The sequence below is a fragment of the Mycteria americana genome, chromosome 2 (genome assembly GCF_035582795.1).
Source record: "Mycteria americana isolate JAX WOST 10 ecotype Jacksonville Zoo and Gardens chromosome 2, USCA_MyAme_1.0, whole genome shotgun sequence".
In the NCBI taxonomy this organism is placed as follows: Eukaryota; Metazoa; Chordata; class Aves; order Ciconiiformes; family Ciconiidae; genus Mycteria; species Mycteria americana.
In genome coordinates, this window is record NC_134366.1 from 31,414,096 (window position 1) to 31,439,796 (window position 25,701).

The 25,701-nt window shown below is 37.8% G+C and overlaps 1 protein-coding gene across 1 annotated transcript in view; it reads right to left on the reverse strand.

Annotated features, from left to right (window-relative positions):
* Positions 1-1,890: 1,890 nt before the first annotated feature.
* VWDE (von Willebrand factor D and EGF domains) overlaps positions 1,891-25,701 on the reverse strand; it is a 40,695-nt gene continuing 16,884 nt past the window's right edge. Inside the window, exons 10-31 of the mRNA XM_075495539.1 lie at positions 24,197-24,470; positions 22,552-22,760; positions 21,113-22,098; positions 19,743-19,879; positions 16,707-16,862; positions 15,980-16,084; positions 15,492-15,606; positions 13,310-13,560; positions 12,973-13,192; positions 12,286-12,423; positions 11,627-11,689; positions 9,404-10,081; positions 8,977-9,072; positions 8,797-8,892; positions 8,181-8,276; positions 6,771-6,866; positions 6,338-6,433; positions 5,746-5,841; positions 5,551-5,646; positions 4,180-4,275; positions 3,509-3,612; positions 1,891-1,929 (exon numbers count right to left, since the gene is read on the reverse strand). Coding sequence (XP_075351654.1) covers positions 1,909-1,929; positions 3,509-3,612; positions 4,180-4,275; positions 5,551-5,646; positions 5,746-5,841; positions 6,338-6,433; positions 6,771-6,866; positions 8,181-8,276; positions 8,797-8,892; positions 8,977-9,072; positions 9,404-10,081; positions 11,627-11,689; positions 12,286-12,423; positions 12,973-13,192; positions 13,310-13,560; positions 15,492-15,606; positions 15,980-16,084; positions 16,707-16,862; positions 19,743-19,879; positions 21,113-22,098; positions 22,552-22,760; positions 24,197-24,470 — 4,225 coding nt within the window. The 3' untranslated portion in view covers positions 1,891-1,908. The remainder of the gene's footprint in view (positions 1,930-3,508; positions 3,613-4,179; positions 4,276-5,550; positions 5,647-5,745; positions 5,842-6,337; positions 6,434-6,770; positions 6,867-8,180; positions 8,277-8,796; positions 8,893-8,976; positions 9,073-9,403; positions 10,082-11,626; positions 11,690-12,285; positions 12,424-12,972; positions 13,193-13,309; positions 13,561-15,491; positions 15,607-15,979; positions 16,085-16,706; positions 16,863-19,742; positions 19,880-21,112; positions 22,099-22,551; positions 22,761-24,196; positions 24,471-25,701) is intronic.

A 25,701-nucleotide genomic window follows, 5' to 3' on the forward strand; every position in this document is an offset into this window, starting at 1 on the left:
AAAGGCGTATCTGTATTGACTCACTTTTGTGAATGAAGAGTTGCACAAACTCATTAACCGAAGTACTATTAACAGTGTTCCTGGCAGATGTTAGCTCTCTCTTTAGCACAACACCTCTGTAACTGACACATGGAGTGGGGGTTATTGCAATATGAGGTTACATGATATTAGTGTGTTTGCATTTTAAAAACATTTTCAGAAGGTTGTGTATTCAAAGCATCATCCTGAGGCGTCAGTTCCAATAGCTAGTCAGGTTTTGATCGTAGTGATCTTTGTGAGATGTGAGAAAGGAAACAGTTCAAGTGGAGTAGGTTTTAAATAATACAACAGTTCCCAGCAGATCAGGCTATCAGCCACTTGGATGCTCGATTAAAAGAAACTATGGAAACATGGAAACTTAAAATGCAAGTGGGAAATTGAAAACATTTTTTAAATACACCAGTCAGGCACTTGGAAGTCCATCAGGTATCATCCTGGAATGACGCTGAGCTCTCACAATGACAACTTACTTTGCAAATTGACTTAAGAGGACTATCAAAAGGTGAGGAGAAATCTAGGCACAGAGCTGCTAACAGCTATGATTTGGCAATCAGCATCCCACAGTGGCAGTAAATGGCAAAATGAGCTCCCTTTTATTCCCGTTCAGAATCAGTGTATGTAAATTGAATATTGCTCAGGAGAACAGGAACTCATGAAGTTTATTTTTGGTTTAAAAAAAAAACAAAACAAAGCAGTGAACTTCAATGGCTTAGCTAAAGGGACATTTGTATCTATTACCAGAGCTTGGTTGCAGCAGGAACTGGAATGCCTTTTGCAGCTCTAGGGGGAGAAGATGGTGGTCCTCTGTAGGAAACTTCAGAAAAACTGGAATTTTATTTGTTTAAAAACTATCTGGCTGGTGGTAGGTACTAGCAGTTCATTGGAGGAAGAGGTAATAGAAAAAAACCTCCTCTATGAAGTTTTTAGAATACTTTCTGATTTGATGCATACGTATGGCATGATGTACAGAAAATTCCTCCTCTTAGTAGTTCCTACTTTAAGATTCAGCATGGTGAAGCATTGTTCAGCACTAAAGCATTGTCAAATTTCTCTAAAAGACTCAGGGACAAAATTTTCCCATATTTAAGAATGCCATTTCAGAACTGGGCCATGAAAGAGTCTTACAGACACAGAAATCACTCGGCAGTTGGCTACTCAACTGCGTGAGTGTAAGCAATGGAGAAGTCAAACCAGAAGAGTCGGCATCTGGCTCCTGGCTCCAAAGGCTTGCCATAGATAAACCAAAATTATTCTGCATCTGGTTGACTGTTAACAAGACATACGGCCTTGCCTCCAGTGCTAGTAGCCAAGCCTTGGTTTAGATTCCCCTTCCTTCCTCACTACTAGCTTGTCATTATAACAGACTGATGCAAATACAAGACGAAGAAAAAAATAGTTCTGCTTGTTCTTCTATACACAGCCAAATAATATGTATGTAAACAATGTTTAAAAACAGAAGGTACCACTCACAAGCGATGAAGTGCTGCCGCCTTTCCTAGAGACAATCAGCAGCTATTAGTCTTGTTCCCACAAAGGAAATCTCATAGTCCAGTTGACTACATCAACAAACTGCAGAATTTTGGGTTTGCATCATTCATCAAATCTGTGAGCCCAGTGAAGAATCAGAAGCTGTGGGGTTTGTGCATGAGGTAGCAAAAAATTATAGCAATATACATATGTTTTAATGACTACAAGATTGTTGTACTGAAGCTCACCAAAATTCATGACTGTAATACGAAGCTTTTAAAATAATGCTTCTGGATATTCCTTTCATTTAAATAAACTCTGTAATTGCCTTCAACCCTCTTCCTATTTTCAAGTTTCATACATCCACGCAGCATTGCAATTTAATTGATACACTTCTTTTCTTCAACCATGATGCCTTTGTACCTTGGAGAGAAAAATCAATAAATAAACGTAAAAAGAAACTTTAATGACACAGCCCATTTTTATGATAAAGTTTAAGAAGCAATTTTAATGCATCTCTGCTTTCCTGATATGCAGAAACACAACATTAACTTAAAATTTGTGTATATAGCTTATTTCTTTAAGAAAATGTGCTGTTTTGGTCAGTGTATGATATGGCACTGGCTGACTGATCAGCAGTGTGTTTTCTAGATTAAAAATATACTAATGCTTTGCAGGATATATTTATGTAAACATTTAAATCAAAATTATTTCTCTTTTTAGGTCACATTTTGGAGATCTATATCACAAACATTATAGTCTTATCCTCATAGGATGTGTAGTTTTATGTTTTCGAAGATGTGTATAAGCTTTTATTAATTGTTTCAATTTCTTAAACATATTTGCTCCATCTCTAGCAAGTTATCTGCTATCTGACCACAAATGGTATTGGCATTGTCTATTGGACTTGAGAAACTAGAAAAAAGATCTGCAGTCCCTGTAGTTTCAACTGGGAGAAACTGGATGAAAGTTAAACCATTGCTGTCTTTCCTGTTTTTTACCCATTTCTCACTAAAAATGCCTGCACATCTAGCAGTCACATTATAGGTTTTACATTAAAAGACATAATGTGGCAAAGTACTAAAAAGAAAGGAAAGATGGGAAGGATAGAACATGCTAGTTTGGCTGCAGCAGGAGACCGCAGAACTAAACTGTTTTTAAAACAAAACACAAGTGTGAACAGTGGCATGTGATTAAAGATGAATGTAAAGGAACAGCACCAGCGTGCAGTGCTAAAATCAGCTAGGCTATGTCCCAGCTCCACCAAATGAATTCTGCTGGCACCAGAAAAGTGTCTAAAAATGTTGAAATTAAAAGAAGAGAAACATCACAGATGATGCAAAAGGAGTAGAATGCTTTCTACTTCAGCCGTCACAAAAAAAGTTAGTTGTAATGAAATGTTTAATTAAATTACTTCAGTGAGCGACTGTCAGCACTCAAGCAAAGGAATACAACAGAAGATTATGTGACAAAACAGAGAAACGGTCATCATTCGCTAGAATGCAAAACAGTAAAGCTTTCCAAAGTCACACTTGGGAATAAGGAACGTTTGTATAAAACAGGGATGAACTGAGTGACATTGTAGGTAGGTAGGTAGTTGAAAAAGATCAGGGCTTGACTTGACACAAGCTCAGGAAGTCAGCAGTGGGATACTCTTCCCCAAAATGGGGCCAGATGCTGGAAAAGAGAATAGTGGCTGTTACGAAGAGGATAGTTATCAATTCCTGCTGCAGCCACTTAGGGAATGACAAGAGATAATCAGCTTAATTCGAAACAAAGGAAATTTACTTTAGGCCTTGAGAACAATTCTCTAAGTATTAGAGCCTATAAATTACCGGAATAGCTCTTACGAATTTTATGAATTTTCCCTCACTGGAGACTGAAAGGAAGAAATTAGACAAACACAGTTGGTGTATTTTGTGCTGCTTCATTGGACAAAGGTGGACTAGATAATGACTCCCGAATCGCTGTTTCTGTGATGGTGTCTTGACTCTACATGTACCTGAATTTTCTTCCCACAGAGGACTCCAGTATAACCAGGACGACAAGAGCATACGTTAGGCGATACACACTTGCCTCCAAACAGACACTTCTGGTTGCACACAGCTAAAACAAGAGAGGTATATATGTGGCTTTATTCATGAAAACTTGGTGAAGGAAAAGCGACTATTATCTCTATAGACTTATTCTACCTGCTTATAGGAGCTTAGAGCTTGGTATGTATTTTCACAGGGAAACACCCCTCAGTGTAAGGAGGGGTCACTCCACAGTCACGTGGAGCCAACAGTGCTTTTATGCCTATTCCATCCCCCTTATGCAAAGATGCAGATTTAATACGGGAACATGCTGAGGGCATGAATGAAACTGAGATGGGGACACGAGTAAGGCGTTTTATAACGCATCCGACTATTTCAAGCTATTACAATGGTCTCTCAGGGCTGTTGCAGCAGCGTACAGTGTACAGTCAAGCCGCTGCATACTGCCACGGTCCCAGACTACCATCATATTCTGGAGGGCTTCAGAACAGGCAGAGGAATCTCTGCTCTTTATCCTGCCTTTGACACAGAATTGGATTAAAATACAACCAAGGTATAGGACCTTCCAGGCACTATGTATTGCTGAAGCATTCTTAACTGTGCTGAAGGAAGAGGTTTCAGGTCACATCATTCTTACGTGTTTGACACTGGATTCCTTCCCACTGCGGAGGACAATGACACGTACTCGGTCCGATACACTCCCCACCGTTCTTACATTCCTGAAGACAGATTGCTGCACAGACATCAGCACAAAGTTCTGTTATATCCCAAGTGATTACTTTTTCTATTATTTACATTTCAGGATGCCCACGAGAGGTTGAGTGCTTTCCCTACACAAGAGTCACATCATCTTCACTGAAAATCCATCTAAGATCAACAGGATATTAAAGAAGACAGGCAACTAGAAACAAAAAGCCCTACAGCCAAAGCATTCATTAAGATGTTCTGATGAATCACAGATTGCTACAAAAGCCTGAAATACTGAATTAAGTCAGCACCACTAAATAGCTTTGTTTTTTCCAAATTTGCCTTTCTAAAACCCACACCTTAGTGAGAGATCTTTCGTGTATCATGCAATTTAACACATGGTGAATCAACTCATGAACATTTGATCCAAAGTTATTTTCTATGGCCCATTTTTCTGCACAGTCATCCCTGCTTATTAAGCCATAATCTAAACCACTGTTATTTCTCATTGGTTAACTGACTAGTTGATAATGAAATCTCTCTTCCACAGTGTCCAAGAATATCTCACCCCTGTCAATATGGGTAATATTTTTTTCAATAAAACTTTCCAATAATTACAGAAAGTAATAGAGGGAAAATTGTTTTTCCTCCATGCCATTAGAGAGCTCATTGGCCATATCAATTTCTGAGCCTCGGGTGGGTACTATGACAGACACTAACACTTTATCTATTGGATTTCTACCAGCCATCCTCATGCTGATTTTCATGCAGACTGTGCTTTTATCCACGCTGACACATTTTATTTATGCACCGTCAATATCTTCATTAAGATACAATGTGACCCACAGCTGTGCTACCATCACAGTCCTATTTCTACCTTTCCTAAAGAGCTTGTGCCCATTGCATCTTCTATTCCAATCATTTCCCACTGTTTCCACAGTTTTCCAATCTTTCACTGTACCTCTTTTTCTATTATATCTGCTTTTATGGCCTACAGCACAAATTGAAATTCTTTCACTTCATTGACTCAGCTCTTTGCAGAAATACAGACATTTCTTATTTAGACAAGAATTAAGAAAGAAACAAATATTATTTGCTTTACAAGAATTTAAAAGATATTTTGGTCTCATGGTTTAGCCTAAGAACTGCATGGTATTAGTTCTCCATCCTAAATCTTGCTGCTGTTATAGACATTTTTTCAATGTGTGTATATTCTTGAGTTCTTTGGCACTAACTTCATATTACTTGTGTGGACAGAGTTGTCCTTTAGTCATATATTACTTTTAAGGTATGGTTCTCCTGTTAGCTACGAGATACTTACGAGCGTTACATCTTTTTCCTCTCCATCCTGAAGGACAAGAGCAAATGTTTGGCCCTACACACCTTCCTCCATTTATGCACCTTGGCTCACAGACACCTTAAAATCAAAAACATCTGCTGTTTAATACATTTAACTGATTACGGAATAATTTACTGGTTACTTTTGGGTCCTGGAAGGCTTTTAACACTGGCTTACTTTTTTCACATCTTCTGCCTGTGTACCCATCAGGACAAGTACAGACATTATTTCTCATGCAATGGCCACCATTCTTACAAGGCGGGCTGCAGACAGCTAAAAGACACAAACAGGAGGAAAAGGCTGTAGTTTGCATTTTGTTTGACTTCTTAGCAATATAATTCTAGGAAACACGAGTGCAACACTAAAATTCTGACAGCTTATATAGACATTCAGCACTGTCAGGCCTGTCTTGTAAAAATCGTATTAATGTGGATTGGTGCCTACATCAATAGTAAAGACAAAATCAGATAAAAAGGGGTCAAGGTTGGCAACTGTATGTGTACACGAGTAACCAGACCATGTAATATACAATGGAACTGGTTGAACACTGCTCAAAAGTTGAGTGGAAGACAAGGCAAATTTTGAGTCTCCCTTCTCCTTGGACATTCACTGAATCAGCCATAAAATTTAAAAAGTAATCTCTGTTTTGCACCACTTCTCGGGTATGTGACTTGATTGTGAATTTTGTGTCTTAAGATAATGTTTTCTCACAGATTTCCTCATAATGGCAGCTAAGGGGGGTGGGGGGGAAGAGAAAAAAAAATATTACCATTCTGACACTGGGCACCAAAGAATCCATGTGGACAGAGGCAAACATCTGGCTTAGTACAGGAACCACCATTGAGACACACGGGGTCACACATCGCTACAGAAACAGGGTCAGGAAGAGTGGGAAGCATGACATCCAAATAAAGTCTATAAAATATGCGCTTCTGTTGCAAGGACAGGAATTAAACACCTAAGATAACTGCAGGTAACACCATTCACATAAAATCTTTACCCAAAATTTTAGGATCAGTATTAGACTTTCTAGAGGTGCTGCCGGCAGCAGAACTAACATACAGAGACAAGAGGGAGTATGGGGCTCTGCGGCAGTAAGCAGCTGCCCACTGCTGCTGTCTGAGCCACGCAGTTCCAAATTTCAAACTATGGGAGGTCCTACGGACGTTTTCCCAGGCACATGGAAGTTGCAGGAGTGTTACCTGTACTGCATGTAGGTCCGTACCACCCAGGTTTACACTGGCAGATGTCTGGCGTAAAACATTCACCACCATTTTCACAGTGTCTGTTGCAAACCACTGCCATCCAAGAAGGGGGAGGATAGGGCCGGGGGAAGGGGGGAGAGAAAGAGGTATGTTACAAATTATGCTTGATTCATTTTTCAGTTCTGTCCCAAATATTAACACTGGAAATAACATACAATTCCACTAGTTGAAGAGGAATTGCTGAATAGATTAAACCAGTCTCAAAGCCATAAAAGGCTAGCACCAGACTATAAAGGTAAATAAAATGTCTTTCCATGTAATTATCCATGGTCTGGTTATATTCGGTGATAAAAATCTAGAACATTTCAAATAATTTCTAAAAAAAATGGGAAGTTCAATACTAAGAGACAAATGAACCATGTTACATGATGGATTTGATGGACTCCAAGAAAGTTCACTCAAGTGTCCTCCATCATTCAGCAAGCGCAGCTGCATGCATAGCATGACACGAGACCAACAAGCAAAGACATTAAAATATTATGGCTGTGGAAAACCATGAATCACTTCTTCAGGACAACATCTCATTCTCTTTAGTACTGCTTAACAAAGAGCAGCATTTTTTTCCTGTGTGTGTCACAATTGAAACTAGAATAAGAGAAACTGAGAATGAAGAGTCCTGTGATTTGAGGAGGAGACAAACAAAGGACTTACTCAATTCGGGGTCAATAATGCAGTGGCACATTCAAGTGAATGATATATAAACAGCATGTCTAAATTTAGCCTCTTTGAATGACAAAAATTAGCAGTATGAAACCTACCCAAAATTTGGAGTTGCCAAATTGCAGCATGTAGAATTTGATATGTAAAAGACAATTTATGTGAGACTAATCCCAATTTTTCAGCTATTATCACAGCAAATTTTCCAATTTTCATGCCAGGTAAAAAAAAAAAAAAAAAAAAAAGACCCCATAACGTGATTCTGAATTCAGTTTTCCTGTATCCCAGTTTTTCTGACCTGCCATTCACTGATACCAACTTCTGAATGTACCCCAGCATCTAACCAATTTAAGATGATAGAAGTTCAAAAGCTGTAAGGACATACTAAACATCTCTGTTCTGAAGGTAGTTACCACATGCACAACGTGCTCAGTGTTCCCACATTTGTGAATCATAAATAATAAACTATTTACAATTGTAATAGTACCTTATGTTTTTGAAGTTACATGCAAATACTATCTAACTAATGTTCGAAAAGCCCAAGAATAGGAGCCTTCAAAGAGGCACAGGTACTATGTCATTTCCTAGCATTAGACAGAGTGCATCAAAAATTTAAACCATAATTTGCTGTCTTTCTCCTGAAGAACACGAGAAATGTTCTGTATTCTTCCCTTATGCTTTTTTGCTTACTTGTATCACATCTTGGTCCCACAAAACCATATGGGCAGGTGCAGAGATTTCTGGCCAAGCATGTGCCTCCATTTTGACAGGATGGTTTACAATGTGCTGTAGATATAGAATTATGTTGTTCAAGAAATCACCTCTAAAAAGATACATGGATTGTTTATGCTTTAGAAAAAGGGAAATGTTAATAACTGACAGTGAGCAAAGAACTGGAAATATAATAAGGAGACGTATGCAATGCCTTTTGACAAGAATAAGTAACAAGGATAACTTAATTCCAAGAGTACACAGAGTCCCAACAGTGGTGGTCACTGAAGAAAAGAAATCTGAGACAATTTCCAGACAGGACTTCCCACTCTTTGGGAGCGTTTAGCTTAGAGGCATCTACATTCACTGGTAAACTCCTCTACTTACTGTGAAAGCTAAATTTAGGAATATCCAATCACAAGCAACATCTACAGTGAATATCAAAAAAGTAGGGTATATACCAACATGTTACTCAAAGAGTTCTGTTAAAGTAAAATGAACACACCTCTTTGCTGTCAGAATGAACAGTCATGGATGTTATTTACAGCATCCTTTGGGTATTTATGGATTCAAAAGTGAAAAATATGCTATTTACCTTCCTCACAAGTGGAGCCGCTGTATCCAGGTAGACATTCACAGACATTGGGCTTAATGCACTTCCCATGGTTTTTGCAATCAGGTCTGCATAGAGCTGTGCAAAAAATCAACAGGGATCTTCAAATCATTAATTTGTGGATATGAGTTACCACAGGCTAAATCAAAATGCCATACTCACCAGCCTGACAGTTATAACCAGCATAGCCAGGCTTGCATTTGCAAATATCAGGTGCCACGCATTCCATATTTTTGCCACATGTTTGTCTACATCTTGCTGAAAGGCAATGAAGAAAACAAAGAAAGGAATAAGGAAAATGAAAGTGGCATTTCAGCACAACTGTGTCTTGCCTAACGTAACGAACAGATCACACAGAATCCATTAGGTCCCTGCCCGTAAGTGGGGAGCCTGAGACACATCAGAAAAATATTTTAAAGTGCATCCATACAACTAAAAGCCTGTAGGCTATGCCAATATTAATAATGAAAATGAGAAAATTCAATACTCTATGCATTTCACTGATCACACAGTAACAATGTACTTTCAAGTTATAAAGATGTCACAAGATCCTTTTCTGCAAAGCATTTAGTGCAGTTATTTGTAATACCTCTGCAAGTGAAGCCATCTCCATAATAACCATAAGGACAATGACCGCACTTGATGCTTCCATCCTGACTTGGCTCACAAGGTACGCCAGGAAAACAGGGTAAATCGGTACAGGTTACTGCTTTAGGAATTGCTATTTCCCTTAACTCTTCAGGAAGCATTTTTGGTGGGACAGTGACTTCAACAAGAACAAAAGGTAAAGGACTCGCTTTATGCTTGGCTAATATGTGCTGAACTCTGTGAGTGTTTCCACCTTTGAGTACTTTACTTGACAAAGCAAGCCCTTTGCTTCTATTCGTTCTGCTGCTAGAAGTCTTCCTGCTGGTCTCAAAATAGCTGTAGGCCTCAGCTTGTGCTCTTGTTTTCTTCTCAGGTGATACAGCATGGCTCCTTGAAGGTGCAGTCATCACAGCATGTACTGAAGAACTCTCTTCCATGTTAGCAAGGTGACCACTGATGGTGCTGAGAGCGTGAGCAATGCTTCCAGTAACAGCAGGTTGTACAGAAGCACTTCTCTGAGAATTAAGTGACTTCCAAGCAGTGATTGTTTTTACTGTGGAGGCTGGTGGAGTGCTGCTACTGACCATTTCTGTAGAAATAAATCTCTCGGGGACAGCTGTAGAACTGGGAATATAGCCTGAGATGCTTAAAACCTTCTCAAAGGATGATTGTTGAAAACCTACAGCACGTTAGAAAGAAAGGGGGGAAAAAAGTACGGGAATATTATGAGACTTTTTTCCTTCTGAGGGTGGGGAATGTCTTCTGAACAGAAAAAAGTACAGCCCATTCATTCTGTGCTTCAGGAAGTCTCTCCATGTGCTACATCAGAATATATGTATGCAGTAGAACCTAACTCTCAACTGGCAGAATGGGAGAAGATCAAGGTATTCTGGCTACATCCTTTCCCACCCTCACCATGGCCTTTTCTTGGCTGGAAGATAAGCAGAAAGCACCATATATATGAGGCAGAGTGCAGAGATTTTCCCATACTGAGTCAATAAACAGCTTTACTGTCAGAGCAAATTACCAGCTGCATATACTGCTTCCAACCAGATAACTGAAACAGACTTTAAAGAAAAGATACTGCTTATGGTTCACCAGTGTGTCTAAGTGCTAGTAATAAGTCTAGAATCTAGAAGCAGATATTTAACCACAAGTATGTGCATGCTTATACTTACTGATGCACCATGGACAGTATTTTAGGTGAATAATCCACCACCTTGTAGCAAAAGTATTACCATGACTTACTCTCCAAACTTTTTAATCAACTTCCTTAAAGTTTCTGCGTGGGTTTTATTAGTGGGATGTTTCATGTGTTTTATAAACAACAGAGACTGACTCAGCCTCCTCGTTGAAAGGAGTGCTATGTGAATGAAAAGTTTTTCAATATTCTGCCCAGGAAAAGCGGGTGGTCTGGAGGGCTGTGGAAAGGAGTATGGCACTGTAATCCCACAATGGCAGAATGCTGTTTATGAGCTTTTAGCATTATGGGGCAGAGGAGGAATGAAACTGGAGGAGATTATCCAACCTAACTTAAGCTCTGTCCCTAACCCCATTTAGAACAGTACTAGAATATGGTCTACAAAAGGTTAAACTTTACTGAGTCTTATTACAGAGTGCTGTCTCCCACTTCTGAAAAGCAAACCATTGTGCAGCCGATGAAGAACTATGCAGCACTGGCAGTGGAGTGAGAGAGTTTTCCTCCTCCCCCACAAACAATTCAGAGATAAAGGGAAAAGACACATGAGAATTTCCTGCAAAGAAAAACCCAGCAGGCACAGAGCTGGAAATGCCAGCAACAGTGTTTATGGAGTTTTGGAATTAAGACATTCACTTGCCATATCCTTCACCTTTCCTTTGAGATGAAGTAGGAAAATGGCATTCAACATAATGCCATAAACTTTTGCTTATCTCGTATAACAGATGTCCCTATCCCCACGTTTCCTATTTTATGTCAGTGGTTAGTCACAAAAACAAAAGGCAACGGTAAGAATGTCATACATCACACTGTCAATAAAATGACTTGACTGACCTAAGGGATTTGTTGATATTGACATTTCAGTCTCATTTTTCAGATCAGAATACAACCCCAGTAATGAATTAAATTGAGTCAAACTGAAAAATTAAAGTGAATAACATAAAACTGACTAGAACCTTTATTTGCCAGCTATATTATTATCAGTATGTGAATCAGAAATTCCATTTTCTTCATGAAAAAAATCACCTTTATTCCCTCCAATTTCTCCTGTGGAATCCTTTCTTTCAACACTAGTGTCTTCAAAGCTTTCTAAAAACAAAAGATGTGAAGGCACATTAGTAGTTACTTTTGTTTCAACTGCAAATAAATTACAAACAGAGTTAAAGTTTTAGTACATAAAATAACTCAAAATTCAGAAAGCAGATAAAGAGTAAAAATTGTTTCTTAAAAGTTTTCAACAGAGTATTTTAAAAATACAAGTTATTCAGTAATTGCATTGTAAATAAATGTTTGGGCACCTTGTTTGGCAAGTGCCTTGATTTGGGTAAATAGGTCTATATTAAGCAATCTAATAGAAAAATATTTTGTCAATAATTGCTCAAATTATGAAAATAATGCAAAAAAGATACATTTCATTGTATTGTACTTTGATATAGAAGAATTGGGGTATTTTGTATCTATTTTTTCTAGTCATCTGAAAGTGTTTTACAACTATGTGACCCAGTGCAGTCTGATGTTGTCATCAACTGAGATTCTGTCCCAGTCATCGTCAGAGACACAGTCCTGTTCTGCTGACTGCTGAAAAGAGTTCTAAGTTACTGTTAGAAACATGAAGCACAACCAAAGATATTTTATCTGAATGACAATAAGATAACAACGTTCTTCTGAAAAACAAGTACTTTTACCATAACATGACTTCCCATCTCCTTGCAGATTATTTGGGCATGGACCGCAATAGTAAGAACCAAAAGTATTGAAGCAAAATACTCCAGGGAAGCAAGGACTGGACTCACATTCATCTACATCATCTTGACAGTTTTTACCTGCATTGAAATACAGATTTTTTTTTTTTATATATATATATAATATTGTGCCATTAGACTTTGACAGTGTGTTTATAAAAGTAGAATGTATGCAGGTGCTGAAATACAAAAAGGACATCTATCAAGTGCAACAAAGTATTTCAGTACATCTAATATGTACAGCTGACATTTTTTCATCTTATATCAAGTATCTTGCTTATTGTGGAATATAGAGAAGATGGGCTGTGGGGACTACATGTTTATCTGCAGGCATAGGAGGAATCACACTGTAACCAAACACATCACTCCTATGTTTCACCATGTTGCTGAGTTTACCTCTGTGGAGGAAAACAACGGAAATTTGCTCTCATGATATAAACAACCATTGTATTCATGCAAGAAAAATCTTGAAGTATATCATATAACTATCACAAGACCATAAAATTTCTTCATACTCTAACAGTAAGCTATTTACAGTCAAAAATAAAAAAAAAAAATTGAGACATAACATTAGAAACTCCTGTTTATCACTAAATGTGATAAATGCGTGTAAATAAAGTAGCAATTTACCTTGAAGTTCAGGTGGACATTCACAGTAATAGCTGTTTATTCCATCCACACATCTGCCAATACCACACTGGTTAAGTATACAGTCATCAGTATTCACTTGACAGAGATCACCTTCAAATCCAGCCACACACACACAAAGATATCTTCCACTTCCAGGTGGGAAATTAATGTTTGTCACACATGAGCCATTATTTAGGCAATCACAGGATTTTACACTGACCTACAAGACATGCCCAATAAGACAGTTTTCTTTTTTTAATGAACCAGCAATGAGTTTTGTAATTAGGTATCTTAAACATCTTACTAGTAGGTGTCATTTTACGGTAATATTCATTACCTCTATTTCTACCTTAGTCTTTGCATTGCAGTCATCTGTCAAAGAAAATGTTAATTTATGGAGATTCATTGACACAGCTTTCCACAAAAGGAGACCTGATGGGGAAAGACTGGCACCTTCTGGACCAGAATCCAATGTGAAATGAATAGCTGAACCCTCTGGATCTGAAGCCAAAAACTGATATACAAAATCTTCTCCATAAAAAGTCTGTAGCATACCCTGAAAAGTTTCAAGCACTGGAGGCTGGTTGTCTGTAACAAAGGAGATATTTTCCTCTTTTAGGCAAAAGTTGCAATATACTTATAAAAATTAAAAGGAGCATATCTTTCTATTAAGGAAGTCACATGTAATTATTTCTCTTAAATTCTAATGTCATTTGAATGGCACAGGAAAAACACTAGATATTTTAACTGTAACAACATAACCAAGAAATTACTTATACTACGCAGAGCTTGTAAAGATGCAGTGCATCTATACATAGAAAGAACTCAGAATTTATCGAATTTAACCACTGTACTTTAACTATGCAGAGATAGTTTGCAAATGAAAGTACAGGAAGCCATAAAACTCAGAGGTGATTGGTGTTTCCTTTAACAAATGAATAGACCTTGTTAAGCAATACTTGGGAATGGGCTGCAGTGACTATCTTGGCAAAACTGAGCATGAGGTGATGGAATAAGTTATTCACTCATTGTTCCTAGGAAGGATTTCAACCACACAACAACTTACTCACTGGTAAGTAATAGGCTATTTAGATGCCTGCACTGTTGCGCTCTAACCTATTTGGCAGGAATAACTAGATTTCTAGAGACATCAGGTAAAAACAAACAAACAAAACCCCAGCACCAGGACAAGTTCTGTGAAAGAGAGAAGAAGCAGCCCTGGGGAGAGTGTAGGTTTTGAAGCTGAGACATAGGAAGGTGACTAGGATTGCTATGTTTTGGGTTACAGTGAAGTGACCGCTCCAAGCAGGAACCCACTCGCTATGGCAGGAACCATGAAGGGAGAAGAAGCTGTAATCAGTGTCTCAGCAGTCAGATTCTGACACCCTGTGCCTAATGTCATCCACTTTGGAGAACAGGGTGCTCCTTGGTTTTGGGGAGTTGCCTCTGGTTTACATTCTTCTCCCATTTCTGACTTTAGCAATATTGAATTCCAGTCCGTGGCTGTAACATGGAAATCCCTTGACTCCCCGACTGCTGGATGAGTTTAATTTCATTCGTTTCATTCAGGTTTCATTCCTTTGGAATAGGTATAGCTACCTTGGCTTTCAGTACAAGTTCAGACTAGAGAAAGATTCAGCAAGACAGGCACCAGAAGTCCCACTCATACAGGACCGTTCCCAATCTAGGCAGTGTTGCCAGCACATTCACCCATGAAAACACTGATGGAACGCTTGTATTTGAGATGTTATGGACTTGGGTGGATGGGGCAGGCTGGATGGCTACTAGTAAAGCCCCAAGAGACGTCCCATTTGGTGAAGGGACCAATATGATTTGTATCTCCAAAGACTAAGACCTGAGCCAAAAGAGCTACAACTTCTAGGCTAGAACTTTGTACTGTGGAGAAGGAAAATGAAGAATCTAGACTTGGGTATTCTTTTCATAGTGTGGTTTCTAACTGGACTGAAGTATGACAGCCTTGGATATACTTTCAAGTATTCGTTTAGGCCATGTATCTATGCCATCAATGTGGACTATGTCCAAATATTAAGTGGCTAATAAATATGACATGCCATTTAATTCAGTTTGTGTTCTCCTCTTGTTTGGTATCAGAGTCATTTGTTGGAAAATATCTTTTATTCCTAAATAATGAAGACAAACGTTCATCAATGTAGCTGTGCCAAATATCAAAAGACTTCAAAGTGCCAATTAGGCTGAGAGTTGTTAATTTTCATTAGTTATTTGTAATGGCTACTGGGGGGCAGGGCAAGGGGGAAAAAAAAAAAAAAAGACTGACTTTTACACATATGGTCTGGAAAACAAAATATTATTTTCAGAAATTAGGAGAAATGTGAGATGAAAACCAAGATCAAATTACAAGCTAAAGTAGTGGGTACTAAGCTTCAAATGAAACACTTAACTAGTTAAACTTAAAACTTCACTATTTCCATAAATGTAAAAACTTAGTAGATTTTCAACTTCTTGGTATTAAAAAAACCCCACAACTATTCAGAACTTACTTTCAACAACTGACCAAGTTAACTTTGATATGTCAGGTCTGCAGAGTAAGCAAGGGCTGGTTGGATTTGTGTCACCTTCACCGTAACAGAGTCCATCTATGTTGCATGTTTTCTCCTTTTAGAGAAATGACAATGTGATTCATTAATTTTTGGTTATCAAACAGTAAATCTGGATGAATTTGTAAAGCGTCAAATAAAATCTAATCTATTCTGCACTTCCACTAAACAACTGAGGTTGTTTTTAAATCTAAACAACTGACAGCATGTTTGGTTTTATTTGGTAATTATATGAGGTGCTTTTGGTTTGATTGTTTTTTCATTCAAAATTGCCTCATCCCAGCTTCTCTTTCTGTGCTTATCATTTCTGTGCATGGAAAATTCCTGTTGGAAACAAGAACAGGGTACGTTCTGCTGATTTTTCTAGATTTTTTTCTGCCTGAAAAGATGCGTATTTTCATAATAAACATAGAGAGTAATGAAATACATACCTTTAACGTACATAACCCAGATTCTTGTGGTTCACATATCTGACAGGCTCCATCATATAATATCATTGTTTTAGAGTTGCTATAAATGAATCCGTCATTAGAAATCTGCAAGATGTACAGTAAAAATGGATTAATGTATCACCAGCATATGAGGTATCAACGTATCACCAGCGTGGACTGCTAGCATGAGCTTCAACTCATTGATAGACACCTACATTTAGCTGTTTAAACTCTCATAATAGTAATCAGAAATCTAATCAACCTTGCAATAAGTCTAGGCAGATATCTGACCAACCACATGTAGGTGTCTACTTTGCGGTAAATTGAATAGTGTTTAGGCTCTATTGGCCTTATTGACTCAATCTGTGTGAATGCTCAGATATCTACCTCACACAGGGATTCGTACATGTAGACTGGGCTCAACTCAATTTTCCCATAAATGTGTCTAATGTCATTTGAAATGCTCTAGAGTAACTACCTGACCTTTAACTTCTACTCTTGAAGAACGTGCATCTCTTTAGGTCCTAGGTTGTATCTACCAGTCCCTTGAAGAACACCACTCTCAAATAGCACTCAACACTTCAGCTTAGGTGATGAAACTGAGACCCCAAATTAAGCAAGCTGAGTTCCACCTTTAGTACCATTAAAAAAAGGATAATATCTATGTAATATATTTTCATCTTAATAGGAATATCTGTAAGTGAATATTTGAAATTTCTGTGAGTACCTTTATTTGCCACCTGGCAATGGGCTTATCATCAACCAGATCCATGACATCAGACTGCTGGCCATCATTTGGTAACTGGCAGTCGACAGTCCTGGCATTTTGGAAGGCAGCTGGCATAGTTAGAGGTTCTCTGGGAATCCATTGTCTATCGCTATACTAAACATTAAGACAGAAAATCTGTTTTTCAGTGAAATACATCATGAAAATATTTTTATCAGAGAAAAAACACACGTAGTGCACAGTGTTTGAACAAGTCTAATGTCTCTGGATTAGAATGCAGTGAGAAATATTAAATGCAGTGAGAAATATTATTTGCACACATAGATTTCTACCTAAGCCTGCTACTGTGGAAGAGAAGGCTTTCCTGCTGCACGGCCCTTTGACACTGCATTGCCAAGGACAAACAGTTCTTCCAGCTGGAGAGTAATGGGAGGGTTAAGCAGTGGGTGATCCTCTAACAGCACTGATCTGATGTATAAGTGCCTCTATCCCTCTTCATCTTTGCTCCCATGAGAGGACAAGCTTTAGTCGAAGGAACAGATGAGGCTTTTGGCAGGGCTCAGGTATCATTCTGGGTGCTGGGGGAATACTGGCAGTTAGCCATTAAGCCCTTGCACAAACCAACAGATTACACCATTAACCCTGTAAACTTTTCTTCTAAACTGCATGAGGACAAGTCATCCAAGAATCTATCTTGAGAGTTCAAGGTAACGGAATAGGGCTGATAGTACTATTTGACTGAAGTATTGATGTGGAAGCAGGGATAAGCATACTGAAAATAAAGTTAGATGGAAGTAAGAATCCAGACAGACTAAGAATCAAGAGAACAGCAGGATCAAAATGATTTTGAGCTTGAGTAGGTTTTACTGAGCTGGTGCATTTTTCCAGTTACTAGAGCCAATCAAGACATTTATTCAATCCCAATCCTGACATGGGAAGTCATCTGCTGATAAGGCCTTGCATTTTTTTTTTTTTTACAAACAAAAAAATAACAGAAAAATAAAAACTTTCGCTGAAAAGACATATGAGCTGGTTTTGTTCCAACCAAACATTGTTTTTCTTTCAACCTATAATCAGTTAAGGAATTCACAGCAAGGGTGAGTAAAAGTGTAACAGCTAAATATTTCTAAATACGTCATTTTGAGAGCATTTAGTACTATAACCTTTGAACTGTGATGCAGTCTATTTCTCCAGAAACCTTTTGTTATTAGCTGGAGGCAAGTTCACATAATTTTTTCAGAAACATATTAACCTTTCAAAAACCAATTAAAACACCTTCAGATCTACTAGCATTCTAGCTCGTTAGATTCATAGAAAATCTTACTTCTGCAGTTTGACGTAAGTAAGAAAGAACTAAAACTGTATTTTCATTTTGGGGAGGTTAAACATACTCTCATCCTTTACAAAAATCTTAGTAAATTCCGGATCTGTGTAATCATAGGTTCCTTGGCCATTTCCTACCCAAACCTATATCAAGAGATGTGCAGTAGTCTTGCATCTGTGAGGTACTTCAATACAGAATTCTCTGAATCACTTCTTTTAGCATCATGCACAAGACCTACATCCTTCCTAACATGATAGGGCAGCCCATGGACAATGAATTTGATATAACCTTTCAAAAGTGAAAATATAAAAAATAAGAAATTCAGTGTGTTTCTGCAGTGAAATTCTGCCAAAATGCCTCTTCTATGAAATTTTGATCATTTAAGTTTAATCTCAAAATACGTGGAGTTCTGTACTGTTGCAAGTCCACTGACATTTGCATAAAGTCACTACTACTCTGGCCTGAAAATTAAACAAACAAAACTAAACAAAACAAAAAAACCCAAACATCCTTTCTTTTGTATTTTCAAGGAAAAAATTCTCAGTTTTGTCCTCAACTGCAGATAACAGCAGTAGTGTTCATTTTCTAACCTGGCTCTTGTCAGTGAGAAGATTATCAATAAAAGTGATTAAATAGGAAGTTTTTGTAGTTGGGAGCCAAATACATCACCACAAAGAGTGTTATATCAGAGTACCTTGCCATAAAGTTAAAACTGAGACATTTCAAACTGTGATAAGTGAACTCCCAATAATTGTCTCACTGTGAGCTTGGTCTAAAAGTCTTTTAACCTAATGGAGTGTAAACTTACTCTTGACTTTATCATTTCAAGCCAACTTGCAGATGAGTGGATACATGTTGTGTTTAAGAAGAATCTATAGCCAGCATTGCTTAAACTTTTGTCTGAAGAACAAAATTTTCCCATTGAATGGTTCCCCTTTTGCCATCTCCCCCCACACCAGCATCATCACATCAATGAAACCCAATTTTACTTTGAAGCTTTTTTATTCTCATGTCTAACAGGACATAAAAACTTGTAATTGCCGACTGTTGTTATTCCAGGCTCACACTGGTAAACTGCTTGTAAATTTGCCGTAAGTTCTAGGTCCGAGTAACAACAGTCTCTCTATACAGACTCCTTTTAGTTTACAGTGCAACATTTTTAATCTCCTGTTCAAACCTGTGGTATAGAGCTGACATATATCATTAAATAGCCGTGGTATTCTACCCCAGGGAAATGGACAACACATCAAAAATGCCTTTCTGTTTTCGTAACAGATTTATTATGTTTATAAAAGGGCTATTTCAAGCATTAGATTTGAGGCAGAAATCTAGTAATGTCTTTAACCTTGCTGTCCTTTTTCAAAGAAGTGGTACTTCAATTCCTCTCCATAAGCACTTAAAAAACCCGAACAATGATGTACTGGTTGTTGCTAATAGGGCTGCCCTTGCCCTTTTCTGATGGATAGCTGCCATATGCTGTTATCTCCCTCTTGGCTGCTGAACATTCCCATTATGTTTTGTATTTCTCTTATCATGGAGGAAATAGCAATCTTGCAAAGACTTGAGTGTCTGCTGCAAAGTGCTGAGTGCCTTTGCTTTTAGCTTCTACTAAAGCATTGGGTTGTACCCACATCAATGAATAATGTTAGACAGTTTTTCCCTCATTCTCTGAGAAGTTTAAAATGTAATTGTTACTATTCACGGAAACCTACCTGTAATTTGGTAATTTCACATTTCAGATTCAATGAAGCCCTGAAGCCATGTCCAAAAGCTCTCACTGATGTGCAGTCATGCTGTCGAATATCGCACAGCCCAGCATTCTCCAGCTCTGTAATTTCTGGAGCCTGGTCTTCGAAGTAGAGATTAGACAATGAATGTCAGTATATTAACGCATTCATATGCATTCACATCAAGCAATAGCTTTACTTCTCTATCCAACTAAGAAAACTATGTAAACAACAAAATCTGGACCCAGCTGAAGAAAGGCATAAACAGAAACATTTTTTATTGTTAAAATGAATTTTAACTTTAAAGCTAGGCTTTTGTCTTCTCTTGGAAAGAGAGTATTGAAGCAGAGTACTATGAAGTTCTTGAGTATTATGAAGCAGAGAAAATATTCATCTAGTAACAAACACTTGTGAATATGTGTTTTGCTTTCTTACCTATGGTTCTTTACATCACACTTGCAGAATAAAATCTAAATGAAACTCAGGCCCACAGGTTACAGTTATGCAGTAATTTATAATGGGAATTTTTTGTTTAAAGACTAAACAAAAACATCTCAGGTGGAAGTTATTTCAGGAAATAAACTGACAAAGATTAGAACACTCAAAAATAGTTTTTATGAAATAAAACCTGTTTATTTGACTTCAAGAGGAATAAAATATTTCTTTTTATTATTCTCTTACCTCCTTCTCTATTTGCTTTTAAATAGGTCACTAAAACAAAAACACCATTGCAAAACAAAATATTAACAGTTTTGTTTTGAAAGGGTTTTGACTTTTGTAGTACTTCTCATATTTTTCCAGTGTACCTGCTTAACTGAATTTTTAGTGAATGTCTTATTTACCAGAAAAAAACCCTGCCCAGCTCTATTTGCTGTAGTTCTTTTTTCTTCACCATCAATTCTGCTCCCACCAAATCTAACAGTTAGCTTACAGAGATGCCACATCACCAGAGAGAAAAACATCCCACTTACAGTTAATAAACAGGATCACATAGACTATGAAAAATCAGCGAATGGATGGATGTGGCAGATCTTCCCCAAAGAAGACAGCATGTGGAAACACTGCTAATTTCTTGGGGCAATACTCTGGATTACAAACTCACTGAGTGGTAAATTTTTTAAATCTGACATATCAGAACCAAAGCCCATGTTTTGCCCTTCGGAAACAAGAGGGCTGAATAGAAAACAATTATGGCTGTATTAAACTGGAACTAAATTGCTGGATAATGAACAGAACCACCGTAGGGAACCCTTGTCAGCGTACAAAAGCAGGAGAGAAAGGCAGCAAAATAAATATATGTTGCACAAACACTGAGAACATTATTTAAGTAAATCTCACTTTTTCCCCCCACTTACCAGACAGCATGCTGCAGTCATATGAGCTGTAGCCTTGAAAACATGCACAGCCCCATTCTGTACATTCCCCATTACCATTGCAGAGACTGGGACACTTTAATGCAGTAAGCAGGCTCTCAACTGACCCTTCAAGTTCCTGTTGGTTGTAATTTATTTCTTCCAGAACTCTTTTCTCACATTCATTCTCTAGAAGAGCTAGGGAAGCTTCTGCCCAACTGAGGTCATCTTTCAGCAGCAAATCTTTAACACACATATTGATCGCATCCTCTATTCGCCGGCCAAGAAGGCCACCACAAGATCTTCCTATACTGGAATTAGCTATTGCCTGCTGGCATAGTAACAAAGCGCTAGACTCAGTGAGGCCAGAAGGTGTGGGCCAAGAAGGAAGAAACTTTTGGTCTGTGTCAGTGGCATGGTCCTCTGGGAAAAAATAACTATATCCCTCTAAGTCTGTTTGGCTAAGACTTTGGAATAAAAATACCGGATGGTATTCATAATAATTTTGGCGCTTCCCCCTACTTGTAAAAGATTGACTTTTGTGAAGATGACTGCTGTAACGGTGAGAATTTCTTCTAATGCCTGAGCTTGAAGTTCCTTCTTTTTCTACACCAGTATTTCCCACTGAGGTTGCAGAGACACGTGTGTTTACTAGTGATGTTTTGTGAAGTTTTGTTTGATTATCCTCCCTCTGCAGAAGTGTAGATGAATCCATTTCATGTGCAGATGAACGTTTCTTTAGGCCTCTGACAAGATCAACAGGACCAAGATACTCAGCAGTGACATCCAGTCCTGGTATCAAAGAAAGAAATCTACCATTTTCACTTTCTTTACAAGACAGAGGAAGTTCTGACTGAGAAACTGTCTCTGGTTTATTCACTGATTGATATAATCCAGCATCTTCAAGTGCACAGTCACAGAAGACTGGTTTTCTAGAAGATGTTAAAGAAGCAGGTGTCTTGTCAAACAAGCTATCTCCTGGTGAAATTCTAGAGAAGAAAGAAAAAGATGAAACTGTATCTGAAGTATTTTAATTGTTTTAGGAAAGCATTAATGTTTTGCTTTTTGTTGTTTCATACTTCTACAGCATAGATCACAGAATCTGCAGCATACAGCTATATTTGAAGACCAGTTAAATCACAAAACCATGAGAGTAACTTATAACAGAAGAACCAAGACGACTGGATATTTTCTATATACCTTGATACTTTGTTCAAAACCTACTCAAACTAAACTTACATCATACTACTTAAATACTAATTTGGCACTTCAGTTTCAATTTTCTCTGAAATTAATTATGGAATGTAATGATTAACTTAAAATAATTGACTTAAAAACCTAGGAGGATTTTTTAATTATTATTTTGACAAGTTTTTAAGAGCATAAAGGAAAGGTTGAACCAAAAATGATCACATTTGATTGAAACTGAAGTATTTTGTTACCTCCATTCCTTAATAAAAGAAAAAGGAACATTAGCATGGTTTGGGATTTCCACCCCACTTGCAGTGTGATAGTCATTCTCCGCACTTCCGTCAAAGGTACCACAGAGTCCCATTGTATGTCTGTAATCTGAACTGGGTGCCCTAAGTGTTATGCTCATTCCCCATTCACTCACATCAGCACGAATGAAAGCTCCAGAAGAAAACAAAACCTAAAAAGAGATTGATGATATCATCATGAGAAACATGATTTTTATTTTACCTAATAAAACCAGGTATGTTTGTTGGGAAGGAACAATTGGAAAAGGCCAGGGATATAAAGACATCCCATTAAATTCTTGCTCTAACTATTCTAGATCAGACAAATTTCACTATTTTTTCTTTCATGAAGCCCTGTAAATAAAACCCCTATACATCTCAACCTTAGCAGGTAGCTAGATGGTGCACTATAGGTCCATAAACTTCATCCATCATTAGCAGGTATATTGTGGAAGGTCAGTGACTGCAAAACCACAGAGAATCAAAGATCAGCTGGGCTGCTCACTCTTCACATGTTAGCATATGGAAAGGGATGATTCTGGTAATATGAACAGACTCTTTGGCAGCACCTTTCTCAACCTTCTTTTTGTCACCTACATGATTCCCTGTGTTAGTAACTTAATATAATGGAGTCACTTTCTACCTGCAAAGCTGATCCTAAATGTTCTCGATAGCTCAGAATAGTCTCAAATATTTACTATTTAATTTTAGGCAACTTTACAATCTCTTGAAAGAAATACTAGAAGTCTCAAGAACAAAATCCACTGCAAGTTTAAATGCTGTTTCTATTATTAACTTGCTGTACAAATCTGAGCAAGTCACTTAATTTTTCTGGTTCCTCAGTATCCTTTTAATTTCTCTATTGCCTAACATCACCTAAATATTTCATATCTGAGGTCTTCAGACAAAGTACTTCAGATAAAAGTTAAATATTTAAAATAGTCTTATACCAAAAGCCAAACCCAAGTTGAAAAGGCATATCTGTTTTTATGGCTTGCCTTCCAGACCAACAGAGTGATTAAAGAGCAATTGAGGGTTTCATTTCTACATTCTGCTTCATTTTTACATTATGCTTCATTTGAAGTTCAGTGGAGTCCTACAGCAATTCTATCTACAAAAGAAAAGCTACAGGAAATTATACAAGCAAACGTGAATATTTCATCTGAGGGCCACATTCTCTAGAGAAACCACCTACACTTCTAATTCTGTGGATGTCATTTGGCATACTTAATTATCTGCATGCACAGCCTTCCCATACGACACTGTCATGAGCAAAACACAGCACACAGAGATCTCATTTTGGAACATTAGGGCTGCTAAATAAGTGCATATTGAATCTGAAAGCTGCACCTTCCACACAAGGGTTGTATACTGTGATTGACAACATGGTTCCAGAAAGGTATGCATGTTGACACATCCTTGGTTTTGAGGACAACATCTTTCACTTACAAGCAAAACACTGGCCAAAGGACTACGATTGTAAAATAAACATTATGGTATTGCTTAATTTAAGAAAATAAAACATGTTTTAGTTCTGAAGTTGGTGTGAATTGTTAAAAATAATTGCCAAGATAACCATTACATCCGCAAGCAATTATTTACTACTTACTGTTACTTTTCTTCCTAGGTAGGATTCAGTGATTCTGACATTGCTTCCTGTTGTGTCTCTATTTATTACAGATAAGTGTGGCTGTGACTCATGTAGCTGACCACTGCACATGTCAAATGCAATTATATCACTTCCTTCTTTGGCAACAAAGCCACAGTTACAGGATGCTGGGTAGTGAAGACTTCCACAGTCCCACTGGCGAACATGAACTTCAAAATCTCGAGACGTACTCTTATAGAGAACAAATGTTCCTGTTTTAAAATTGTCATAGAGTCTGGAATCAAAAGAATAGCATGTGATATCACTTTGGTTATGAGATAACTGTATCACCACGTCAGCAACTTTATTTTAAAACAGACTTCTAATATTTGGTGAACTTTGATACCGCAACTTATTTTCCTGCATCAGAAAAACCAAACAGTACAGCCCACAAACCAACACACAACTTTGTTCTGAACAAACACCATCATATCTTCCTCTGTGCAGCTCTAAATCAAAAAAATTAAACCTGTTTTACAGCAGAAAAATAAGGAATAGAAGAAGGATCATGAGTGGAGTATATGTAGACAATGGTTGTGAATGGAAACATAGCCATAAAGTCACTGCCATTCTTTGATTTTTTTTTAACAGTGCTTATGACAGGGAACTGGAGGGTACTTCTCAACCTTTGTGTTTCTACAGCAGTACACCTATGCAGCAAGAGCAATAAGATGCATAGCAGTGTGCATGTGGGGGGCAGCTGCTGAAAACTGCGTAAGTACCCTTGACAAAATGATTTAGAAAGTCACATACGTTTAAAAAGGTCTGCTTTATTAAGATGGAGATGGGGACTGCTTATTCCCAAAGATTCGAAAATTATTTAAGATGAAAACCATAAATAGTGACTTCCTTTTTTTTCCTTAGCGTTAGCCATCTGTTCCCTGAAGCAAAGTTAAAATAGCCAATTTAATGATTCAGTGGTGAGAAGGAAAAAGAAAAAAAAAAAGAAAGACAAAACCCCAAACTTTTGCTGCAAGTTTAATAGCCTCTTGGCTATAAATGGCATTTGACAGTTAATTGCAGGATGGTGATTTGCTTTGTGTATAATGGGTCAGCAGACAAACTGCAGATGGCTACCCTACTGGGACTGCATAGGATTACCCGTGATTCAGTAAGGACAGTTCCTTTTCTATTTGTTTCCTCAATTTGTAAAATAAAGTAGCAACGGACTTTATCCATAAAAAGAAAGTTCTTTCCCTGCAGCATCATGCTTCCAGCCAGACCATATCACAGTAAATCATCACTTCATAAGAAAGCTTGATCACAATGCATCGATGGTTAAAATGCCCCGTGAAGCCATCCCTATAATTTCCACTGAAGGAGGAACTGCAAGATCAGGATAACCCCAGTGACTTTATTATTATTATTGCTAGTCACAGTGCTATCAGAGAAGCAACTACAACTTGTCTTTTCCCTTCCATTATCAAGTTCACAAGACGAGTGGGGTTGTGGGCTGAACATCCTTA